This window comes from Aptenodytes forsteri, unplaced genomic scaffold (assembly GCF_000699145.1).
Source record: "Aptenodytes forsteri isolate BGI_AS27 unplaced genomic scaffold, ASM69914v1 Scaffold76, whole genome shotgun sequence".
In the NCBI taxonomy this organism is placed as follows: Eukaryota; Metazoa; Chordata; class Aves; order Sphenisciformes; family Spheniscidae; genus Aptenodytes; species Aptenodytes forsteri.
Genome location: NW_008794444.1, coordinates 1,499,743 through 1,521,033, shown reverse-complemented (window position 1 = coordinate 1,521,033; position 21,291 = coordinate 1,499,743). Strand labels below are relative to the sequence as shown.

The following is a 21,291-nucleotide window of genomic DNA, read 5'->3' as shown; positions in this document are numbered from 1 at the left end:
CGTATTTATGGCTCCTCTTGGAAGCAACTTAAGCTTTTAAATGTGTCTCAAAGCAGCAATCATTTTCTGCTTATACTTGGTCTTGCCTTGATGACCATCATGCCTCCTGACACTTGATGTCTCGAGCTTTTGCGACGTGTTTTGCCGAGCGTGTGATTTGACCTGAGCATCTGGTGCCAGGTGCTGGGAAATGTGTAGGGATGGCTGCAGGGTGTCATTGTCCTGGCTTGGCTGAAGCAATTGGGTGGATTTACGGCCAGCTGCGTGCTTGTGTATCACCAAAGCAGGGGTGGGCTGTTCTGGGCTCTTCGTGGTTAGGTGTTGTAATTGTTGCAGTAATGTATTGTAATGATCAATTTAATTACACTTGTGAAAAATCTACTTAATTACATATTTACTTTGGGGATTAGCTTCTCCCGTAAGCATTCAATATTGACTTTGGCTGAGACAAATTTTCAAGATCTGCTTCCTTCAAGAGATGACTAATATTAGATCACTTAGTGCAGGAAGCTGGTTTTATCAAGTAGCTGTAACTAATCATTTTGAAAGCTCCAGCTTGGTTTCGAACATCTGTGCTTTTTCTTCCCAGAAGACAAGCTTTTCCTCCCATCCCTCTCAGCCCTTCTGAAACTTTGTGTTGGATGTAATTCTAGACCCAAGCCTTTTCGGTGAGCTGTGCACACACAGAAAGTAAATACAAACCGGGAGGAGACTTAGTTATTCATCAGTTGTCTTAACATTAGTGTATTGAAATGTTAGTCTTTTATTTGGATAACCTAATAGCCAAATTAGAGTTCCCACTACTTGCTTTCTGTGCTGCTCAATGTGCTGTACGAATATATTATCACAGTAACTCCTCTCTGTCCAGAAACTATTAGATACAACAACTCTTCCCTCTTGAGCTAGAGCCGGGCTCCAAACCAAGCTCTCGCCAATGTGGCAGGATGGCAAGCCAGTTTACGATAGCAGCTTCCAGCACAGCCAGGAGTTGAGGTAAAAAAACCACTAAGTGTGATACTAGCAGGTATTTAAAGAGTAATCCTCTGGCTGCCCAGAAGCAAGGAGAGCCCTGTGCTGTGCAACTTCTATGTGGACTTTATTCCTTGTGCCCTCAGTAGGGCACATCTGTTCTCTTTTTTTGAAGTGGCAGTGGAAATACTCCAAGCAATATTGCTTTAAGGTGTGGGGCAGTTCCCCTTACTCTTTTGGGGTCATCTCGCTTACGGCTAAGCCTGTGTGAAGCTCTCATCCTCAAGTTGGTTGAGGAGAAGCAGAAGGGCAGGCTGATGTGTAACAGTGCCCGGAGTCGCTAACAGTACAGGTTTCCCCAAGTGTTTGCACGTGTTGGCTGTGTTGGGGGATGCTGCAGTTGGGCGGTGGTTGCAGAGAAGGTGGCAGAGGTTATGGGAGACACAACCTGGGTTAGATCCCTTGCCTTTCATTCCCGAGAGAATGGGTCTCCCAAGGGACAGCTGAGTTGAAGAGTCCTCTTTTCTTGTGTAGAAGAAAATGTAGTTGAAGGACACGCTTTCCATGGAGGTTTTTAAACTGAGTTGGTGAATCAGGAATTGCACTTGCTTAATTAGTTTTGATTGTGTTTTTCAATGGTCAGCGCTTTTTTTTTCCCTTGGAACAAACAGTCTGAAGAGGATTCGAATTCTTCCTGCAAAAATGCAGGTCTGTCCATAGTCCTCAGTTGTGAAGTAGGAAAATTGGTCTTGTCTTGGCCCCAAAATTAGGTTTTTAGCTTCATCCTGACTTTTTTACTTTTAAGTCTGTGGTTCCTGCTTTAAAAAAAAAAAGTAATGCTCTGAGCACAAATAGTGTTTTCAGCAAATTATCCTGGAGTCATCTGGTCTATTAGTGCCCTGGAAGTTGTACACTGTTACATGCACAAAATAAGTAACAGATCTGCCTGTTTTCCTATAAATGGGAGGAATTTTCCTGAGTTTAAAGCTGGGTTTTATACTTCAAAAAGCAGTTTTGAAAAGACCTGATTCTTTATCGTTGACTAAAATTTAGGGCTCTCTCCCTTCTTCCCCTCATTCTACTTCTGAAGCTGTCATAAATCTGGGAACAAAAGGAAGTTGAAACTTAACTCCCACTTGTCAAGATAAAAATCTTAATTCATTATATGTGATTTACAGAAAAAAAGTGTTGCTTTGCATGTACTGGTCCTTATTTCACAGCCTATGAAAGTGCTGTCTCATGTATTTCTGAAATCGAAAGCTTTAACTTTATGAAATTCACTTGGGAACGGAGAATGAGGAAGATGAAGAAAAGTATGGAAAGAGGAGAACTGCTCTTTCAAGATCAGCAGTCTTGCGAATTGCAGTTCCTTCCTATCCTGGTTAACAACTTTGAAGCAAATGGTAAATGACTCCAGAAGTTGTTCCATGATTGGTCCAGTTTGGTAATTTTATTAAAAGCTATTTTAAGGCTTCTCTAAAACAATGACAAGACTTCTTTTATTATTATAATTGGTGGGGGAAATAATATCGCGGAAAACCTGTTCAAAACCTCATTTTTTTTTCTTTTTCTTTTTTCCCCTATAGGTTTTTTAAATACGGCTAAGAAAAAGCACAATGGAGTTTTACGAGTCTACCTACTTTATCGTCCTCATTCCTTCTGTGGTTATTACAGTCATTTTCCTCTTCTTCTGGCTTTTCATGAAAGAGACTTTATATGATGAAGTCCTTGCAAAACAGAAAAGGGACCTAAAGTTTCCACCTACCAAGACTGATAAAAAGAAAATGGAGAAGAAGAAGAACAAGAAGAAAGAAGCTCAGAACGGGAACATCCACGAGTCTGACTCTGAAAGTACACCTCGGGACTTTAAGCTCTCTGATGCCCTGAGTACGGATGAAGAGCACGTCGCTCCTGTTCCCTTGAGCGTGACTGAAGCATCTACTGGTGTTAGAGAACGGAAGAAGAAGGAGAAGAAGCATAAGGCCGTTCAAGATGATCATGTAACTAAGGAGTCGGAAGGATCCAAGTCTTCAGGCAAGAAAGTAGAACCAGTCCCTGTTACAAAACAGCCCACTCCACCATCTGAATCAACAGCATCTAAGAAGAAGCCTGGGCAGAAGAAGCAGAAAAATGGAATGGGTATCTGATGTTGCATATGCTTCTTGCACAGAACGCCAAAACCGTGTTCTGCTTTTTGCAAGGCCACAGAGTGTCTCTCACAACTGTTCTGCCTGATCTCTACGGGGCAAAGCTCACTTCTAACCTTTTCCTTTTAACGAGCTATTGCATTTTTCTCCCTGTTTTCATCTGGCAGCAATGCTCTGGTTTTCCTTCTCCCATCCTTGCTTTCTTCTACTAAAGATTGTTGAGTGAAACAGAGCAGCTCGTATCTCTGCCTTGCTCTGTGGTTTGGGTACTTTGCTCTCAAGCTGTCAAAATTTTGATTACCTGAAAGAAGTCATTAGATGTTTGCTGCGTGCATTCTGATGTCAAGCTATGAAAAAGCGTGGAGTCCTGAGTGTGGTTGCTCTGATAAGGAAGGGCATCTAGGGAAACTTCATAGCAGACTGTGCAAAACAGATCACTGTAAGTGCAGGCTTAACGTACGAAGAGGTGTTTGGTGGCCGATTCGTGGAAAGAAGCACTTACAGCTGCTTCCCACCTGCTACACCTCTATAGTTGAATGGAACTGATGCTAAAAGAAAACCGGTCCAGCCATTGTAACTGAAACATCCAACCTAGAACAGACCGAAAACTGTAGTCAGAATCGCCTGTGACTGTCTTGACTGTATCCTCAGCAGAAGTCGATATGTCTCAGTGTGGTTGTCTGACTATGAATAGAAGTTAAAGAATAAAAACACCCAATTTCAGAAATAGGTGAAAACCGAAGTGTTTGCAGATCACCCTTTCGAGATGCAGGCATAAGAGGTTTGCTACAGGGAGTGAGGAAAAAGAACGACATTGCTGCTTGATGTGGTGGATTTTTTCTTTTTCTGAAAAAAGGGAGAAAAAAGACCCACCCACTACTGACAAAAAAAAAATCAAATCTTGTTTGTGGGTGTTCTCTGAAAATCTCTGTGGCATGGTTAAAATGTGGTCTGCAAGCACTATTCTGAGGGCAGCCACAACTAACTGTTATCCTTGATTACAGGAGCTAACACTGTAACGCCCTATTGTGTGTGTCAGCTCTGACAAGAATATTATATAGCACAGGCTGTCCAAAAAGATAAAAAAATTCTCACTAGAAACAACTTTTAAAAAGGACAGTTCCCTAATGTGAAACACTTATTTTCTGCTTCTCACAGTCCCAGTAGCTATTGGGGGTGTGTGTGTGTAAAATACCCAAGTGGGTTTGTGGCGGGGGGGAAATAAAATGAGAAACTAATGTGGGTAACGTGCTGTCTGCTCTGTCGCAGTAAAACCTGGATTGGATTTGTTAAACTGTTACTTGCATTGCCGTATGTTCTGCTTGCAGATAAGATTCCTGTCTGTCAAAACACTAGGTGCTGTGGCTCTTGACTCTGCTAAACCTTTCTATTGCTTTGGGGTCTCGTCTGATATGGGAAGCGTATGTGTTTGTGTGCGTGTGTGTACATATATATGGATAACTTCGTGTTCTGATTTAAAATACGAGTTTCTTTTTTTTTCTGGGAGTGGACTGTGGTGGTTATTACAGATTTACTGATTTAGAAGTAATGATGAGAATGTACAGAAGAGCATATTGTCTTAATTGTCTGTTACAGATGATCAAGATACTAAGACTGATTCTGTTGTATCCCCTGCCAAAAAGCAAGACCCAGTGCTGCTCCACCAGGAGATAAAGCAAGAAAATGTATCGGGAAAGAAGAAAGTCTCTGCAAAGAAGCAGAAAGCTGATAATGGTGAGAATACAGACTGTGACTTAGTTCAAATAAACCTGACTGTTAAACCTTTTTGCCATCCATACTTTAGTTTCTCTTCCTTTGGAAAAGAAACTCATAGGAGAATAACTCTTTTAATTTGAAAAAGCAGGAATTCCAGGTAGGAAAGATTGCTCAGCCTGAGATACTGTTTAATTGGATGAACATCTGGTACCACTGAACATGGGATGATGCTGTGAACCTTTCTGAGCTTTTTTTGGATCCAAACATTCACGCTTGAATTGAGGAGTAATGTATTGACTTAGAGTATAAGCTGAGCAGGCTCTAAGTTGCTCTGAGCAAGGCATGTCTGGAACTGCTGCAGTCATTCTGGAACTGCTGCAGTCATCTGCCCAAACAAGACTGCGTTTTTTTTTTTTTTAGCCGGTTGCTTTGACCACGTTCCTCTCTTATTGTCCTTTTGTTAGCTAGCTGTTGCTCCAACATAAACTGTTCATCTTTGCTGTCAAGGCCTTTACTGTTCGTCATCCCTCGTTCTCTGCCAAGATGCTGCTTCTTGTCTCCTCTTGGCTCAGTGTGCCTCTGTGTTTGTGTTTTTTACAATGAGTGCCGTTGTCCCTGCGGCTTTTGGGAAGAGCGTGACCATGAAGTTCTGTGAGGCCACCTTGTTAGCTTCTCAAAACTCTTCTTTATTGGGACAGCTATGAAGAAGTTGGCGGCTGGTGGACTGCTCCTGGAGTAGATGATGTTGGTCACTGTTTCCTTTATACTTTGGTCAGGTCATCAGGGTCCAGATCAGTTATGGGCCCTGGTCAGACCAGGGTGAGGTTCCAAGTAGTGTAGGGTTCCTGTATGTTATAACAACTGAAAAACTTTCAAATTATTCCTGGAAGAAACCTAGTGATGGGGAACCTAGGATGTGATTGGCTTTTGTGGATCTTCTTGTGCTTTTCCCGATGCATCTATTGCCCTTGTTTATGGTCCATAAAATGGCCCCTCAAAATCGTCTGTATGTGGCAAATAACTATTGGTACCAGCTCAGCCAGCATTAAAGCGAAGCTGTCAGTGCTGCACGGGAATAGCTCATGCATTATTTAAATGCAAGCTGTTTTCATTTAAAGCCACCTCTCCAAAATGACGGAGCAAAAATTAGCTGTGGTGGCTATCTGGATTAGCCAAGACAGTACTATGGGGATTTCGGATGTTACTGATGCTGCGAAATGTCTCGTTGATATTGAATAGATTTTGAAAGGAGGGGAAGTTAAGGAGAGGAAGGGAGAAGGTGAGGATGGTAACTGGATTAGGTGGTGGATATTTCTGCTGGAGGAGAGCTCTCCTTGCTTCTGAGCTTGCAGTGTACCTGCAGGTGTTTGCTGGCTGCTTAAGTGCAAAGACTCTAGCAGGTGACACAAAAGGTCCATCTGGCCTATTCTGCTCCTTAGCAGCAGCCAGAATACAAAATTAGACTCTAGCAGGTGACACAAAAGGTCCATCCGGCAGCAGCCAGAATACAAAATTGTTTTATAACTGGCTCTCTGGCAGCCAGGAATGTGTATTTGTCTTGCACTGATTCCTGAAACCTTGCATCCCACCCAATTCCTCCTCTCTCTGGTCTGCCGCGTGGCATCTGTTGTCCATCGGCCCTTCAGTCTGGGCTGGTTGGGTCAGTGAGCTTTCCTGCCATGGCATGGCTCCGTGCACAATGTCTTGCATACTTCAGGCAGTGGGGACCAGCAGCTCAGGAGCTGGGCAAACAGCAAAGCCAGCTCTGTTGCTGGCTGTATCTGTTGTCCCTGGTCTGTCACTCTTCCTCTTCCCTGCTTTTGTCTCGGCAGCACAGGCTGAAAAGTTCTTTGGACAGAGGCTGATCCTCACCATGTTTATACAGTGCTGTGTGAATGGTGAATGGAGACCCGAGGTCGGTCGGTACCTCCGGGTACCTCTCTGAATAGTAATGATGCCTAAAGCCTGCTCTGACAGATGAGATATCTTCATTAAGTGCAGTTCAGTTGGCATGTGAAATAAGCGTGATTGCTGTCCGTACTGTGTGTTCTGCCTAAATCGTTTGGTTCACAGGTGATGTAATCTGGGTAGAAATGCTGGCAGTAAGATGCCAGCTTCTAACAGAATAGGGACAAAAGACTTTACTATACTCAGGCTTCAGGGATGCTGAACGATTTCATGTGCAGCCACAAGTAAACCAGTCTCATTGATGCTATGTGCAACTTTCTCATTAAAGTGAAATGAAAGTCAAAATGTAAAGGTTCTTCTCAGCTACTTGTTAAAATGCTAAAAGGCAGCTTTGGAAATAGAAGTTTAATTGAAGCTATTAAATTACTATGCATTAGAGACCTTTATTTAATGAACTTACCTGAAGAGCTTTAATGAGTTAAGCTGTGAAGGATAATAGAAATAGAGAGTATAACTAACTATTGAGGTTAGAGATGCTTTAATCCGACTCTCTAATACGTTATGCACCTTTTCTAAAAAGGTTGATGTTAATTATTACAAAGCTTTAACCCATCCTGTGGACTTTTGATTACAGTTTTGGTGGATGAACCTCTTATTCAAGCAACTACTTATATTCCTTTGATGGATAATTCTGATGCTGGCACTTTGGAAAAACGAGAAGTGGTTGAAGTAGCAAAACAAAACGTGAATGAGGGGATCCAGAAGAGCAGTGGCAAGAAACTGAAGAATGAAACGGATAAAGGTAAGAAACTGATAATGCAGTCTGTCTCTGGCATAGCCTGCCTGGAAACCTGAACAGGGAAAACATGCTGCGTATGTGGGGAGGGGGGATCCTCTCTTACTTGCTAGGAAGAAGTGATTTGAGGAAAACATTGTGGCTGCAGGACGCTGCTCTTGTCTGTGCTCGTTTCTCCCCTGTCCTTGGCACTGTTGAAAGGGCTTTGCGCCATCTGAATCCTTTTGACACTGACTGTAGGCTTTTGTGCTCTCACAGTGAGCAAACGGGTGATCACAGACCACACAGATGCACGCGAGCTACTTTTACGGTAGATAGTTCAGGCATTGCTAACAGTGATGGACTCTAAACCAAGAGCTTTCGGCACAGGCTGTTGGAGTCTGCTTGAGACTGGGAGTGCAGCCTGTATGCTCTAGGGCTGTTCATGGAGCTAGCTGCGGCTGACCAGCCAGAGTGTATCTCTGACTGCAACATGGGAGTTACCTGAAGCAAATTGCCAGTGGAGATAGTCTGGCAGTTTCCAGGAAGACTTTGAATTCTCCTTTCAGTGCAGTTGGAATTGGCTGGGACAGGGGAGCTTCCCTCATACTTTCCCACAGAGGCCTGGAGTGATTCATGAGTGTTGTGTCCCACCCTGAAACTTTAAACAGGCCACTGACCTGCTCGAAGTATGCCAGACCTTACTGAGCCATGAGGTGAGACCCTCAAATTCGTGGGCAGCCAGAGAGGAGAAGGCAAGTGACTGAGCGATGATTACCTGCTCAGGTTTGTGCAGAAGGCTGGCTCTCCAACGCTGTCTGCCTGGTCACTCACTGCGCTCCTTGGAACCTCTCTTTTTAGACTTGTCTTCTAAAACGCTCACTTGAAAGCTTCCTGGCAATGCTTTGTGGTGTCTAGATTGGATTCCCGCTTGCCTGAGGCTCCTCTTGTGCTTCTGGCTCAATGGCTGTATATTACTGCCCCACAGCATCAAAGCCTCTCACGTGTACCTGTCGCTTCTCATTTCCTTTGCAAGCTGTAACCTTCTATATGAGCTCCTAATTCTCCTGTGTCAGCTGGGATTTGCCCTCCCAATATAGGTCTTCCCCTATTCTAATTGTAAGCTTCTTGGATGCAAGGGCAAGGTCTTCCTGCCTTCAGGGAGCACGGGGCTCAGGCTGGTGCAGGCCAAGCTGCTATAGACTTCCAGCTAACCGAACCGTGTCTCAGGGCTTCGGCATAGTCCTGGTAACAGCATCATCGATAACGTCAGTGCAGCAATGATGTGATCTGAAGTCTGTGGCCAAGACTAAGTTGGTTTTAGGACCAGGAGAGAGCGTGCTAGAATCTCTCAGCGCTTCCCCCTGCCTCCTTGGAGTCTGTTATTCAGTGATTTGTTTTTATGCTTGGTAACTTCTCTTAGGGACAGCATCACCAGCACTTTTGTGTTCTTCATTCATTTTTCAAATTCTGGAGAGGTTTGGGTTGGTGTAGCTTGGTTTCACTGTCACGTTTAGTACCTATGGTGGGAAACCTGGACGCTTCTCCATGACCTCTGGGACACTTTCTGAACCAAGCATCACTTTTAAGCTTTTCCTTCCTGCCCGCCCCCCCCTTTCCAGTCCTTTGATGTACTTTTGTGCACTGGTGAATATTTGACAGAGATACCGGATGCCTCGGTCTTGTGCTTCTATTTACTTAAGTTAGGGGGCCACCTAATGACCTACGTACATGCAGCCTGTTTTTTGTGACCAAATGTGTTTTGTTCCTGTAAGACCATTGATGAGTTGACTTGTGTTTCCTTGTTTGTGTCTTTTTAAACACTTACTGTTTATTTTTCCCTACTGCTGAACTCCCTTCTGCAGCAGTTCAGTTCCAAACTTAGACTGATGGAATATTTTTCTGGTTTCCATATATTGTAATCAGAAATGTGCCAGTTCTTAAATTTGTTACCTTGTCATTTGCATACTGTTTGTGGAGCCAGGCTGTCCTTTAAATTGAGAGCTCAGTTTGAATACTGTCATAATACACTAGAAAGGACTCAAGTTTTCCCACTAATGCTAATTTTCCCCCAAAATCTGTGTTATGCTTTGTTGTCTTGCTAGCAACACTATAAATGTTATCAACTGTACAAACAAAATGGTGGGATTTTTTTTCCCCAAACTGTCAGCTGGCAGATTGTTACGGGATTTAAATTGGAGATATGTTGTTTTTGCAGAATGTTCATGACCCTTTACTTCTCGGCATTTCAGACTGAAATTAAATGTAATGCATAACAATACGCCATCACATGCTGTTTCAAGGCAAAATAAATAATTCTGTATGGAGTCCAGAGTAAACATATCCTCCCTTCTGTGTTGCAGAGAATGCTGAAGTAAAATTTAAAGACTTTGTAATGGCCATGAAGAATATGATCTTCACTGAAGATGAGGCCCGTTGCATAGTGGAGGTGTTAAAGGAAAAATCCAGTGCAATTCATGATGTCTTGCAAAAGGTGAGTGACTGCGGCTGGGGGGGGGGGGGGGGGAGAGAGAAGACTATTAAATGAGCAGACATTGGAAGAGATGCTGTCAAATCAGCTATATCAATGTTCTGTTGTGACTTCTGCGTTCTGTCTTTGGAAGACTTTTTCCAGCTGGTCTGTGCTTGCTTTGCATGCAGAAAGCAGTTGTCAGATGTCTGTGTGCTGCCATCTGCCATCCCATGGGCTGGCTAGACGGGCGGACGGCTTTTGACTGCTCATAAAGAGCAGACATAACCATGGAGAATAAGGTATATAACGTAAGACTGCTGCCGCAGCTGATGCGTGTGTGTTGGCATGAGGGAAGGCTATCTGGTGACTTTCGGGAGTGATCTTTCACAAATGCGTAAATAGGATAAACTATCATAGAAATTGAGAAAAAGCTGCTGTGGCTGTGCGCTCAACCAGCTAATTCTGTGTTTTGCAAGTCTCTCCATCTTCTAAGTCTATACATTCTAGTCTGCTGAGTTCTTTGGATATTTTTCATAGGACTGTAGGACAATTCGGATCTGGAAGGGACCTCAGAGGGTCTGTAGTCCAACCTCCTACTCAAAGCAGGGCTAGATCTGGGGTCGCCCAGGCTGCATAGGACTGTAGGACAATTCGGATCTGGAAGGGACCTCAGAGGGTCTCTAGTCCAACCTCCTACTCAAAGCAGGGCTAGTTCTGGGGTCAGCCCAGGCTGCTCAGGGCTTTATCCCGTCTGGCTTGAAACCTTCAGGGACTGAGACTGTACAACGCCTCTGGGCAACCTGTGCCAGTGCTTGGCAGTTCTTTCTTCTGTCTTAATACAAAAATTAAGAGTGGTGACCACCAACATCTTACAAATATCTACTCCTCCCTCCCATGACTCATTATGATTGTCATTTTGTGCTTGTAACATCCTGTTTGTCATACTTCAAGTCTTGCAATTTTGTATTCTTCTGCAGATACTGTACCAGAACAGAAATGCAGAACTAGATATGTGTCAACTCAATTAACGCAATATAGTAGTTTATCACATAATTTGGGTTGGAAGGGACTTCAGGAGGTCATGCAGTCCAACTGCCTGCTCAAAACAGGGTCAACATTGAATTCGGAGCAAGTTGCTTAGGGATTTGTCCAGCTGGGTCTCAAACCTCCAAGGACAGAGACTTCAGTGTCTCTCTGGGCCCCTGATTCAGTGCTTGACTGAAAACCCTGTAGTGGTACACCTGCAACGGTATCCCCTGTTTTATTCAGAACATCAGCCAGCTTGCTTGCTGTATTTGTTGTTGGTTTTCTTAAGGAATATTTTGTGTTAAAGGTAAACCTCTAGGATCAAAATGGATTCCTGGGTTTGTATACAACCAAAAAATGTAGGTTTCTGTAGATGGAAATGTGAATGTTTTCCTATCTGTAGCTCATACAAGATGTTGACAATGTGTTTTGTGTATGTATGCAGTACAATACCATTAAAGGAGAACTTCCAAACAAATTCAGAGTGGGTTTAGGGGGCTGACACTCCTCTCTGCTGCTTCAGTTACCAGACTTCATTGAGTGAAGTCTGAGTGCAAATTTTAGAAGGTTTGCCCCTTGTTGCAGCTACTTCATTTTAGGACCAGTGTACAAGTGGCAGGACCGTGGGGATCGTTGCTCTAGTTCTGTTCCCTGTGTATCTCTGAAATGTCGTGTGTCAGTGTGCCAGCAGAAACGTAATTACGTCAGCTGGAGGCTCTCCTGTGAAGTGGAAGGAGAGACCAGATCAGCCTTCCCTTCTTCCCTTTGTAGCGAGATGCTTCAAGAGACTAAATTTGTAGTTGTAATCCAAGTTGGGTTATACCTGCTTTGAGAGTGGGTTGGACCAGGTGATCTTGGATCTCAATTATTGAATGATTCAGCACCTCTGCATCTTTTTCCTTTATTTCTCTTAATGGCTGTTCTTTTTTCCCCAGTGCTACCACAGCAGCTCTCTTCCAATGTGGAAGCACCTTAAGAGCCCATTTATTCTCTTAATTGGTTTCAGTGTGTTTTGAAAATGCATTTCCTTGTCTAATGAAGTCAGTGCTGCAGGATCCATTAGCAGCAGAACTGGGTACTGGTGGTGCCACGTATGCTGTGCAGATGGATGATTCGGGGGCAGGAAGGGGTGTTTCTTCCCCTCAGGTTTGCTCTGCTGCCTGCTAGTGTGCTGTGCAAGTACTTCTGGCATGTATGATCGTTTTTGTATACTCTTCCTGCAGGCTAGCAAGGCTGAGTCGGCTGCAGCTGTACATCAGCTACAAGACAAAGAAAAAATGCTTGCTGCGATGAAGGAGGAGGCAGCTGTTGCAAAGGAGCAGTGCAAGCAGCTAACCCAGGTAAATATAAAGAGGTTCAGGTGTATAGAGAGCTGTGGGAGAGGAGCAGGGGCTTGTAGGACTAGCAGCCAGCAAATGTTGATTTACTGAGGTTAGTATAAATTGAAAGATGGATATTTTTTTTTTGTATGGGGAAAGCTTACCAAGACACTATGTTTGGTTTTATGATGCTATTAATGTATTTATGCAGAGTTATTTTCCAGAGAGTTCATTTACTGAGACTCTTAAGCTGAGACTACTTTTCTTTTCAAAAGGTTACTTTAAAAACACTTCCTTCATGAGTATAATATGCTTTTGTGGATGCAAATATTAAACACCTTTTCCGCATTGCAGTTTTAAATTGGTACATATTCTAGCATTTCATGCTTGTGTGTTTCTAGGCACACCAATCATCAGTTTTCTTCAAGAAGGAAGTTACAGAAAGTGTAGACTGCCTGCTTAGCCCCTTGAGTTGCAGCTCTGATTGCTTTAGACGTACAGGGCTGCTGATGCACCACTGTCAAGACTAGTTTATGAAACTTGACTTTTTTTTACGACAGTTTCAGAGGAAAGGAGTTACAGTAGAACAAATAATTAGGCAGATACGGAGTGAATTGGAGACTTTTCTGGGTGGAGGATTCTTTGTTTTGGCTAGTTTGGAAGCACACAGGCATTAGGCTCAGGAAGGTCGTGTTGTGGGACAAAAGTTGAGCACAGAAAGCTGGGTGGCTAAAGATGGGAGCGGAATGGCCAGAGGACATGGGAATTGGGAGCCTTGGCAGATGAGAAGGGAAGAAGGGAGTGGGTATTGTGTGAGCTCCTGGCAGGGCACAGGTATGTGTATATTTGCAGGTGGGATCAAGAGGTTTGGTAACTGTAGGGAGAAAGGACTTGTGATGTGTTTGGAGGGGAAAAAAGAAACTCTGGCTCAGGATTGCAGAGTGGAAGGAGTATCTGCTGCGAAAGAAACAGAGGGAATGTATGAAGGAGCCTGGGTGTGGGGGAGGCTGATGTGGTTGGGGAAAACACATCTGCAAAGTGGTGCCTGCAAAGGCAAGGCAGGAGCTGTGTCATCAGGGGTTTTTGCCATCTGGATTGGGGGAGGGAAGGGAGAAAGAGAAATAAATAGGCATTCCTGAAAGCAAAGTTGCTGCACTGCTAAAGTATCAGGATAAACAAAGGGAAAAAGCTCAGCTTGACTGACGAAAAGCTCTTATCTTCTAATTAATGTGTTTCTCCGAAAACACTGCCAAAAGCTACGGAGGGACTTTAAGGTGCAGAGATGTCCCTGCAGGGGTGTTGATAAAGATAACTGGAGAGGATAAATGAGAGCAAGAGGTGCCTGACCTTGGAGGTATTTGGCAAAACACAAGCTAGGTGAAAGTTAATCTTCCCGGGATCTCTGGCACTGCCTTGACAAGGTAGCCGAGTTAGTGAGGACTGCAGATGGATGGTGGAATTGGTGGAGGGGTAGAAGGAAGCTGCAGTATGTCCTGGTGCCCTTCTTTTTGTTGCATCTTAGCAGATGCAGATATAACATGGAGAAGGCTTTGTGTCAAGCTGTTTACACTGTATTTGCAGAAGTGACTTAAAACGTCTGGTGTGACTCAAGTTCCTAAATGCCTCTGTGAACATGGGCTTGGGAACTCATGTCACGTAGTTCGTTCAGGGGGAACAGCCTCCTGAAGCTCGTAAGTTGGATCTAAAAGAGCATAGCTTTTATTTAAATTAAAATGTGGAAAAAGCGATAATTACTCTGAAGAGATGGAGGGTGTTCAAGCTAATAATTTAGAGCACTTAAATTATCTGTCAAGGCTCCCTGGCACTGTAAGGAGCTGCGTGCTGTGCTGCGTAGCTGGAGACACCTGAAGCTTAGATGGTACAAATACCTCGTTCTATGATGGGAGCCTGCTGAAAGCTGCAGTTAATGTTTTTTCTTGCTACAGCAAGTGCATTTATATTGCAGAGGAGCAGCTCTATGGATTTCTCAGGTGTCTGGGTTGAATTACTAGCTAATAAATGATTAATCTAAATAGCTTTCAAATGAAAATACACATTGCTATAATATGGCGTCATGCTGGTGGGATTCAGGGCTTCTCTGGCTGTTGCTGGGTACTAATAGCCCATCTCCTCTGGCAAAACTGTTGGCTTTGCAACCTTCTACAAAGCAATTATTTGCTCTAAAATGCTCTGTAGTTTTGCCACAGTTTACCTGTGTTCTTCCATTTTGCTAAACTTGGGATGAAAATCTAAGCTCTGCCCTATGTGATATCCGTGGTTTTAATTGTTAGGACTCCGTGTAATTTGGCCAAACTCGATAGAAATAAGACTCCAGCTCTTCTGAGACAACAGAAGATCAGTGTTTAAATTGGCAAACCTCTTTTTAATAAATGTGAAATTATGCTGATCCTAAATCCTTATAGAGGTGCTGGAAGCGTGGTCAGGTCTAATGCTGTAATTTCTGAGCGAAGATTGATGCTGACTTTGGTTTGATGCACACTTGCTGTATTTTTAGTTATCTTAAACCACTCGCTCTTAGACTCTAGAAAGGAGCAGTAGATAACTTCTTTCCCTTTTTCCTTTCACTCCCACCCAAGGAGCTCGTTGCAGAAAAGGAGAGAAACGGCTTGCTCACAGCGAAAATGCGAGAGCGCATCAACACGCTAGAAAAGGAGCATGGCACTTTTCAGAGTAAAATACATGTTAGCTACCAAGAATCTCAGCAGATGAAGATAAAGGTAAATGCTTTACCAAAACCGTTTGAGCTGATGTTCACACGCAAGCAGATCAGTGCTGAGAAACCTTTGCTTTAGCCAGGCTGCAGCATTTGTTGTTTGCTCAGACAGAAATTGGCTTCACTAGTTACCGTGAGCCTTGAACGCAGTGTGCTGGTAGCTGGTGCTATAACACATCTGCATGAGTGTGGGAAACTTTGTGGAGGTTTCCTGACTTAAAAGAAAGACAAGATGTTCTCATAGGTGACTTTAGTAGTCTGTAAAAGACCATTGCTAGCTAGGCAGCTGGTCTCTGATCTTGGTTACTTTTTTGCTTCGTGGTATTCTGCTGAAATGTTATTCAATTAAAGCGTAAAATCTAACTGGAATAGTCAACTTCAGAGAGCCACTAATGCTGATGATCTCTTACCAGCTGATAAATCTCACTTTTTAAATTATAGTACAGAGTGCCACCATAGCATAATATACAAGAAAAATCATTGCCTGGGAGAGTGCTTTGCTGAAAGTATTTGAAGGGCAGACACTTGCATTTTTTAAGACCCTTGTTACTATCTCCTGAAGTTGCATTATAATGGAGTGAGTGACCTCAGAAGAGTTTTTCATGAGATTGAAAAGTTTGACTTAAAGTTTTCTGAGAAAAATGGCCTCTCTTACACCAACTTGACTGGTGCTTAGATTTGACATTCTACTATTTTTTCCTATATAAATGTCACAGCATGAAGCCCAGCATGTGAATTTTCCAGCTTTAATACTGTATTTTCTGTCTCAGCACTTTGGAGAGTAGCATCTCTGTAGCTTTGGAGCAGAACTACATTCTCCAGAGCAAAGACAACTTCCTTTGAACCTGTACAGACAACTGCATAACGAGAGGGTCCTACTGTTGGCTGGGGAGGGTGATGGAGATCCGGGCATGACTGGGTGGCTTTTGCAAATGCTGCTGTCACAGGCAAAGCTGGAGAAAGGATGTGCAGAGGAACCAGTGCTCTGGTTCTGCTCCCCCTGCTGATGTGCTGTATCATTGCAGAGAAGCTGAAACTTAACTGTCCAAGCTTCCAGTTACATGGGGCTTGTGCCCTTGCTTCTATTGGGATCTTGTATATCTGTTGGCATTAAAAGAAAAAAAAAAAAGGGGGGGGGGGGCACCAAGAGAATTTTGAAATAAAAAAAAAAAAAAAAAGGGGGGGGGGGAACCAAGAGAACGCCCAACAAACATCCAAGGACCAGCTTTTTACATGTGTTGGTGCTGAATTGGAGGTGGCTGCCCTACAAGGGACTGCTATCTCCTGCTGTGGTTGTTACGCAAACATTTGTTTGGATTTTTTTTTGTATACAAAATCCTCGTTGGTGAGTCAGCCATTTGATGAAACTGGGTCTTGGAAATGGTGTCAGCCATATCTACAAACGGGCACTGGTAGAAGAAGTATTATAGCTGTATGTGCTTGAGGATTTTCAAAGCAGGCTGTTGGGCTGTAAGACCAGCTATGCTGTCATCTGCATATGCAGATTCCATTTTTTTTCCCTTTGAATCCTGTCGTTTGATTTTGTTTGCACTATTCCAAAGCAGCCTTAGGTTATCAGGGCTTCTCTCTGTCTCAGTTTCAAACTGTGTTGGAAATGCAATTGAAGCATAATATTGCCTAAATAAAGGATCTATTTCATAATCTTGACTTCAGGATATTAGATGAGAACTAGCCTTTTGCAATGTACGTGCTATAATCTGTGTATTGTTAGTTATTTTATACTTTTTCTGCTTTGCTTAAAGGCTTTGTAAACTTCTAGTGTTAATTCACAGTGCATTTATTTTATTTCCCTTTGGAAAAGTAATACGTTGCTATCCAGTTATTGAAAAGTATGTAAATTTATACAGCTGAGCAGTCGGTGTCCTAAGTAACACTTGCGTAGTCTTCTAAACAAGCAAACAAAAAAGGTTGCCTTGATAAATAGGTTGATACACTGGTATAAAAGGAAACCGGTGCTTTTATTTGAGCAAGAGGGTCTGACTTGCAGAGTTTAATTTAAGAGTGGGTGTGTGAGGAAGGATGTAAAGCTGCCCCTCTCCCAAAAAATCCACTTAGTTTTATTTACTTAAACTATTGTGATATCTTACCTATAGTTACAAGTTACTGGGTTTTTTATTTCTCCTTAGTATAATTTTTTCTGAAATTGATCTTTTCTTCCCCATCAGTTCCAGCAACTCCGTGAGCAGATGGAGGCAGAAATAAGCCACCTGAAGCAGGAAAACGGTATCCTGAGAGATGCTGTCAGTACTTCTACCAATCAAATGGAGAGCAAGTATGTTAGCAGCTACTCGGAGCTCTGTGTGTTTTTAAGCCTTCCCTGAAGAGTTGTTCTGGCTTCTGCTCCTTTTGTTTCCATCTCCTTGGCTGTCTCTGAATTTGTGGTTAAACTAGAACACAGTTATTTTGGGCTGGGGAGGTAGCTATTTGTATTTGCATTGAGCCAAGGCTTTCAAAACAGGTTACTGTCTCTTATCAATTTGAAGCCTGAGCTTTCAGAGGGTGGGTGCTGAGGCTTCAACAGAAAAGTGCAGAAGTGCTCAGCCACGGTTGGTGTTTTTGGCAGGGTATGTATCCTTTCCCCTGGGGCTTTAGGAGCGGTGCTGACGCTGGCCTCTTGGGAGAACAACAGCTCTAAACTTATAAATCAGTCTTGCAATAAGAAAAAAATACCAACACCCTGCAGTTGGCGATACCGCTGGGGCAGCACTTGGATTTATCTGCTGGTGTTGCAGATGTTTGGAGAAACAAAAAGGCATCTCAAGGTTTCATCTTCTGTGAGTTATGACTTAGGCTGTCCCTGAGCTGGCAGAGGGTTGTATATATTGTGGTAAAAGCTGAGCGCCCCGGTAAGGTGCGTAGTCAGGCGGGTGAATTGCTGCCAGTGGGCCCCTGCCTATAGAAAGCTTGTTTTTCCCCCCCCCCCCCCCCCCCCCCCATCCTAGGAAAGGGATGAGGGTGAGGTACTCTCGGCCATCAGCACAGCAGCTACAACCCACTGAGTCAGAAACAAAAGGTCAGCAATAAGCCACAAGCATCAGTTCCTTTAAAACGTTTGCAAGCTGATGGGCATAATTTGGACAGGCTTATATAAACTAAAGAGGCTCAGCATAAGGAAAGGTCTCACACTGAAATTCACATTCCTTTCCTCTTCCCATAAAGGATTATTGATCTCAGACTTACTCAAGACTATTCCTCCTGGACTACTAACTGCATGCATCTCTTCAGACTATACGTTGCCTCCTGGCCTTCACTTGTCTATTAACTTATGAAGATCTCTGATGCACTCTCACTTAGGGAGAGAAGATGCATTTGTATAGGCCAAGGGAAGAATTTTAAAAGGCTCCCCTTTGTGTCTAAGCAAATAAAAAGCGTTTTATTTTCATCTTAAGTTTGCCTGAATTAAGGATTTTAAGATAACTGTCTAAGAGATAATGATGCTTCATTTCTACAAACAGAACATCTAAAATCAGGGTATCACTACCCTTCTCCAAGTGCTCATTGTATCAACCTGCCCCAGCAGGACACGCACAGGGAGCGGAACGCACCTCTGTGAGCTGCGCTTGGCAGTGCAGAAGCTGTTAACAGAAAGGTCCGTGTAGAAGCAGCACCTCTGCAAGAACAGCATAGCCAGAAAAGGAAGATACTGAGCCCTTTCCAAGTCCTGACAGTGGTTTTGACATTCTCGTCTCCAACAGTAACAAATATCTGAGAGCATATAAAGTGCCGGTTTTGCTTTCTATAGGCAGGGGCCCACTGGCAGCAATTCACCCGCCTGACTACGCACCTTACCGGGGCGCTCAGCTTTTACCACAATATATACAACCCTCTGCCAGCTCAGGGACAGCCTAAGTCATAACTCACAGAAGATGAAACCTTGAGATGCCTTTTTGTTTCTCCAAACATCTGCAACACCAGCAGATAAATCCAAGTGCTGCCCCAGCGGTATCGCCAACTGCAGGGTGTTGGTATTTTTTTCTTATTGCAAGACTGATTTATAAGTTTAGAGCTGTTGTTCTCCCAAGAGGCCAGCGTCAGCACCGCTCCTAAAGCCCCAGGGGAAAGGATACATACCCTGCCAAAAACACCAACCGTGGCTGAGCACTTCTGCACTTTTCTGTTGAAGCCTCAGCACCCACCCTCTGAAAGCTCAGGCTTCAAATTGATAAGAGACAGTAACCTGTTTTGAAAGCCTTGGCTCAATGCAAATACAAATAGCTACCTCCCCAGCCCAAAATAACTGTGTTCTAGTTTAACCACAAATTCAGAGACAGCCAAGGAGATGGAAACAAAAGGAGCAGAAGCCAGAACAACTCTTCAGGGAAGGCTTAAAAACACACAGAGCTCCGAGTAGCTGCTAACATACTTGCTCTCCATTTGATTGGTAGAAGTACTGACAGCATCTCTCAGGATACCGTTTTCCTGCTTCAGGTGGCTTATTTCTGCCTCCATCTGCTCACGGAGTTGCTGGAACTGATGGGGAAGAAAAGATCAATTTCAAAAAAAATTAAACTAAGGAGAAATAAAAAAACCCAATAACTTAAACTATTGTGATATCTTACCTATAGTTACAAGTTACTGGGTTTTTTATTTCTCCTTAGTATAATTTTTTCTGAAATTGATCTTTTCTTCCCCATCAGTTCCAGCAACTCCGTGAGCAGATGGAGGCAGAAATAAGCCACCTGAAGCAGGAAAACGGTATCCTGAGAGATGCTGTCAGTACTTCTACCAATCAAATGGAGAGCAAGTATGTTAGCAGCTACTCGGAGCTCTGTGTGTTTTTAAGCCTTCCCTGAAGAGTTGTTCTGGCTTCTGCTCCTTTTGTTTCCATCTCCTTGGCTGTCTCTGAATTTGTGGTTAAACTAGAACACAGTTATTTTGGGCTGGGGAGGTAGCTATTTGTATTTGCATTGAGCCAAGGCTTTCAAAACAGGTTACTGTCTCTTATCAATTTGAAGCCTGAGCTTTCAGAGGGTGGGTGCTGAGGCTTCAACAGAAAAGTGCAGAAGTGCTCAGCCACGGTTGGTGTTTTTGGCAGGGTATGTATCCTTTCCCCTGGGGCTTTAGGAGCGGTGCTGACGCTGGCCTCTTGGGAGAACAACAGCTCTAAACTTATAAATCAGTCTTGCAATAAGAAAAAAATACCAACACCCTGCAGTTGGCGATACCGCTGGGGCAGCACTTGGATTTATCTGCTGGTGTTGCAGATGTTTGGAGAAACAAAAAGGCATCTCAAGGTTTCATCTTCTGTGAGTTATGACTTAGGCTGTCCCTGAGCTGGCAGAGGGTTGTATATATTGTGGTAAAAGCTGAGCGCCCCGGTAAGGTGCGTAGTCAGGCGGGTGAATTGCTGCCAGTGGGCCCCTGCCTATAGAAAGCAAAACCGGCACTTTATATGCTCTCAGATATTTGTTACTGTTGGAGACGAGAATGTCAAAACCACTGTCAGGACTTGGAAAGGGCTCAGTATCTTCCTTTTCTGGCTATGCTGTTCTTGCAGAGGTGCTGCTTCTACACGGACCTTTCTGTTAACAGCTTCTGCACTGCCAAGCGCAGCTCACAGAGGTGCGTTCCGCTCCCTGTGCGTGTCCTGCTGGGGCAGGTTGATACAATGAGCACTTGGAGAAGGGTAGTGATACCCTGATTTTAGATGTTCTGTTTGTAGAAATGAAGCATCATTATCTCTTAGACAGTTATCTTAAAATCCTTAATTCAGGCAAACTTAAGATGAAAATAAAACGCTTTTTATTTGCTTAGACACAAAGGGGAGCCTTTTAAAATTCTTCCCTTGGCCTATACAAATGCATCTTCTCTCCCTAAGTGAGAGTGCATCAGAGATCTTCATAAGTTAATAGACAAGTGAAGGCCAGGAGGCAACGTATAGTCTGAAGAGATGCATGCAGTTAGTAGTCCAGGAGGAATAGTCTTGAGTAAGTCTGAGATCAATAATCCTTTATGGGAAGAGGAAAGGAATGTGAATTTCAGTGTGAGACCTTTCCTTATGCTGAGCCTCTTTAGTTTATATAAGCCTGTCCAAATTATGCCCATCAGCTTGCAAACGTTTTAAAGGAACTGATGCTTGTGGCTTATTGCTGACCTTTTGTTTCTGACTCAGTGGGTTGTAGCTGCTGTGCTGATGGCCGAGAGTACCTCACCCTCATCCCTTTCCTAGGATGGGGGGGGGGGGGGGGGGGGGGGAAAAACAA

The 21,291-nt window shown here is 43.6% G+C and overlaps 1 protein-coding gene across 1 annotated transcript in view; it reads left to right on the top strand.

Annotated features, from left to right (window-relative positions):
- The first annotated feature begins 952 nt into the window (after window positions 1-952).
- Window positions 953-21,291, top strand: part of KTN1 (kinectin 1) — a 60,594-nt gene continuing 40,255 nt past the window's right edge. Inside the window, exons 1-8 of the mRNA XM_009289830.2 lie at window positions 953-993; window positions 2,556-3,108; window positions 4,713-4,850; window positions 7,375-7,542; window positions 9,879-10,009; window positions 12,238-12,354; window positions 14,931-15,071; window positions 17,254-17,360. Of these exons, the coding sequence (XP_009288105.1) occupies window positions 2,586-3,108; window positions 4,713-4,850; window positions 7,375-7,542; window positions 9,879-10,009; window positions 12,238-12,354; window positions 14,931-15,071; window positions 17,254-17,360 (1,325 nt within the window). The 5' untranslated portion in view covers window positions 953-993; window positions 2,556-2,585. The remainder of the gene's footprint in view (window positions 994-2,555; window positions 3,109-4,712; window positions 4,851-7,374; window positions 7,543-9,878; window positions 10,010-12,237; window positions 12,355-14,930; window positions 15,072-17,253; window positions 17,361-21,291) is intronic.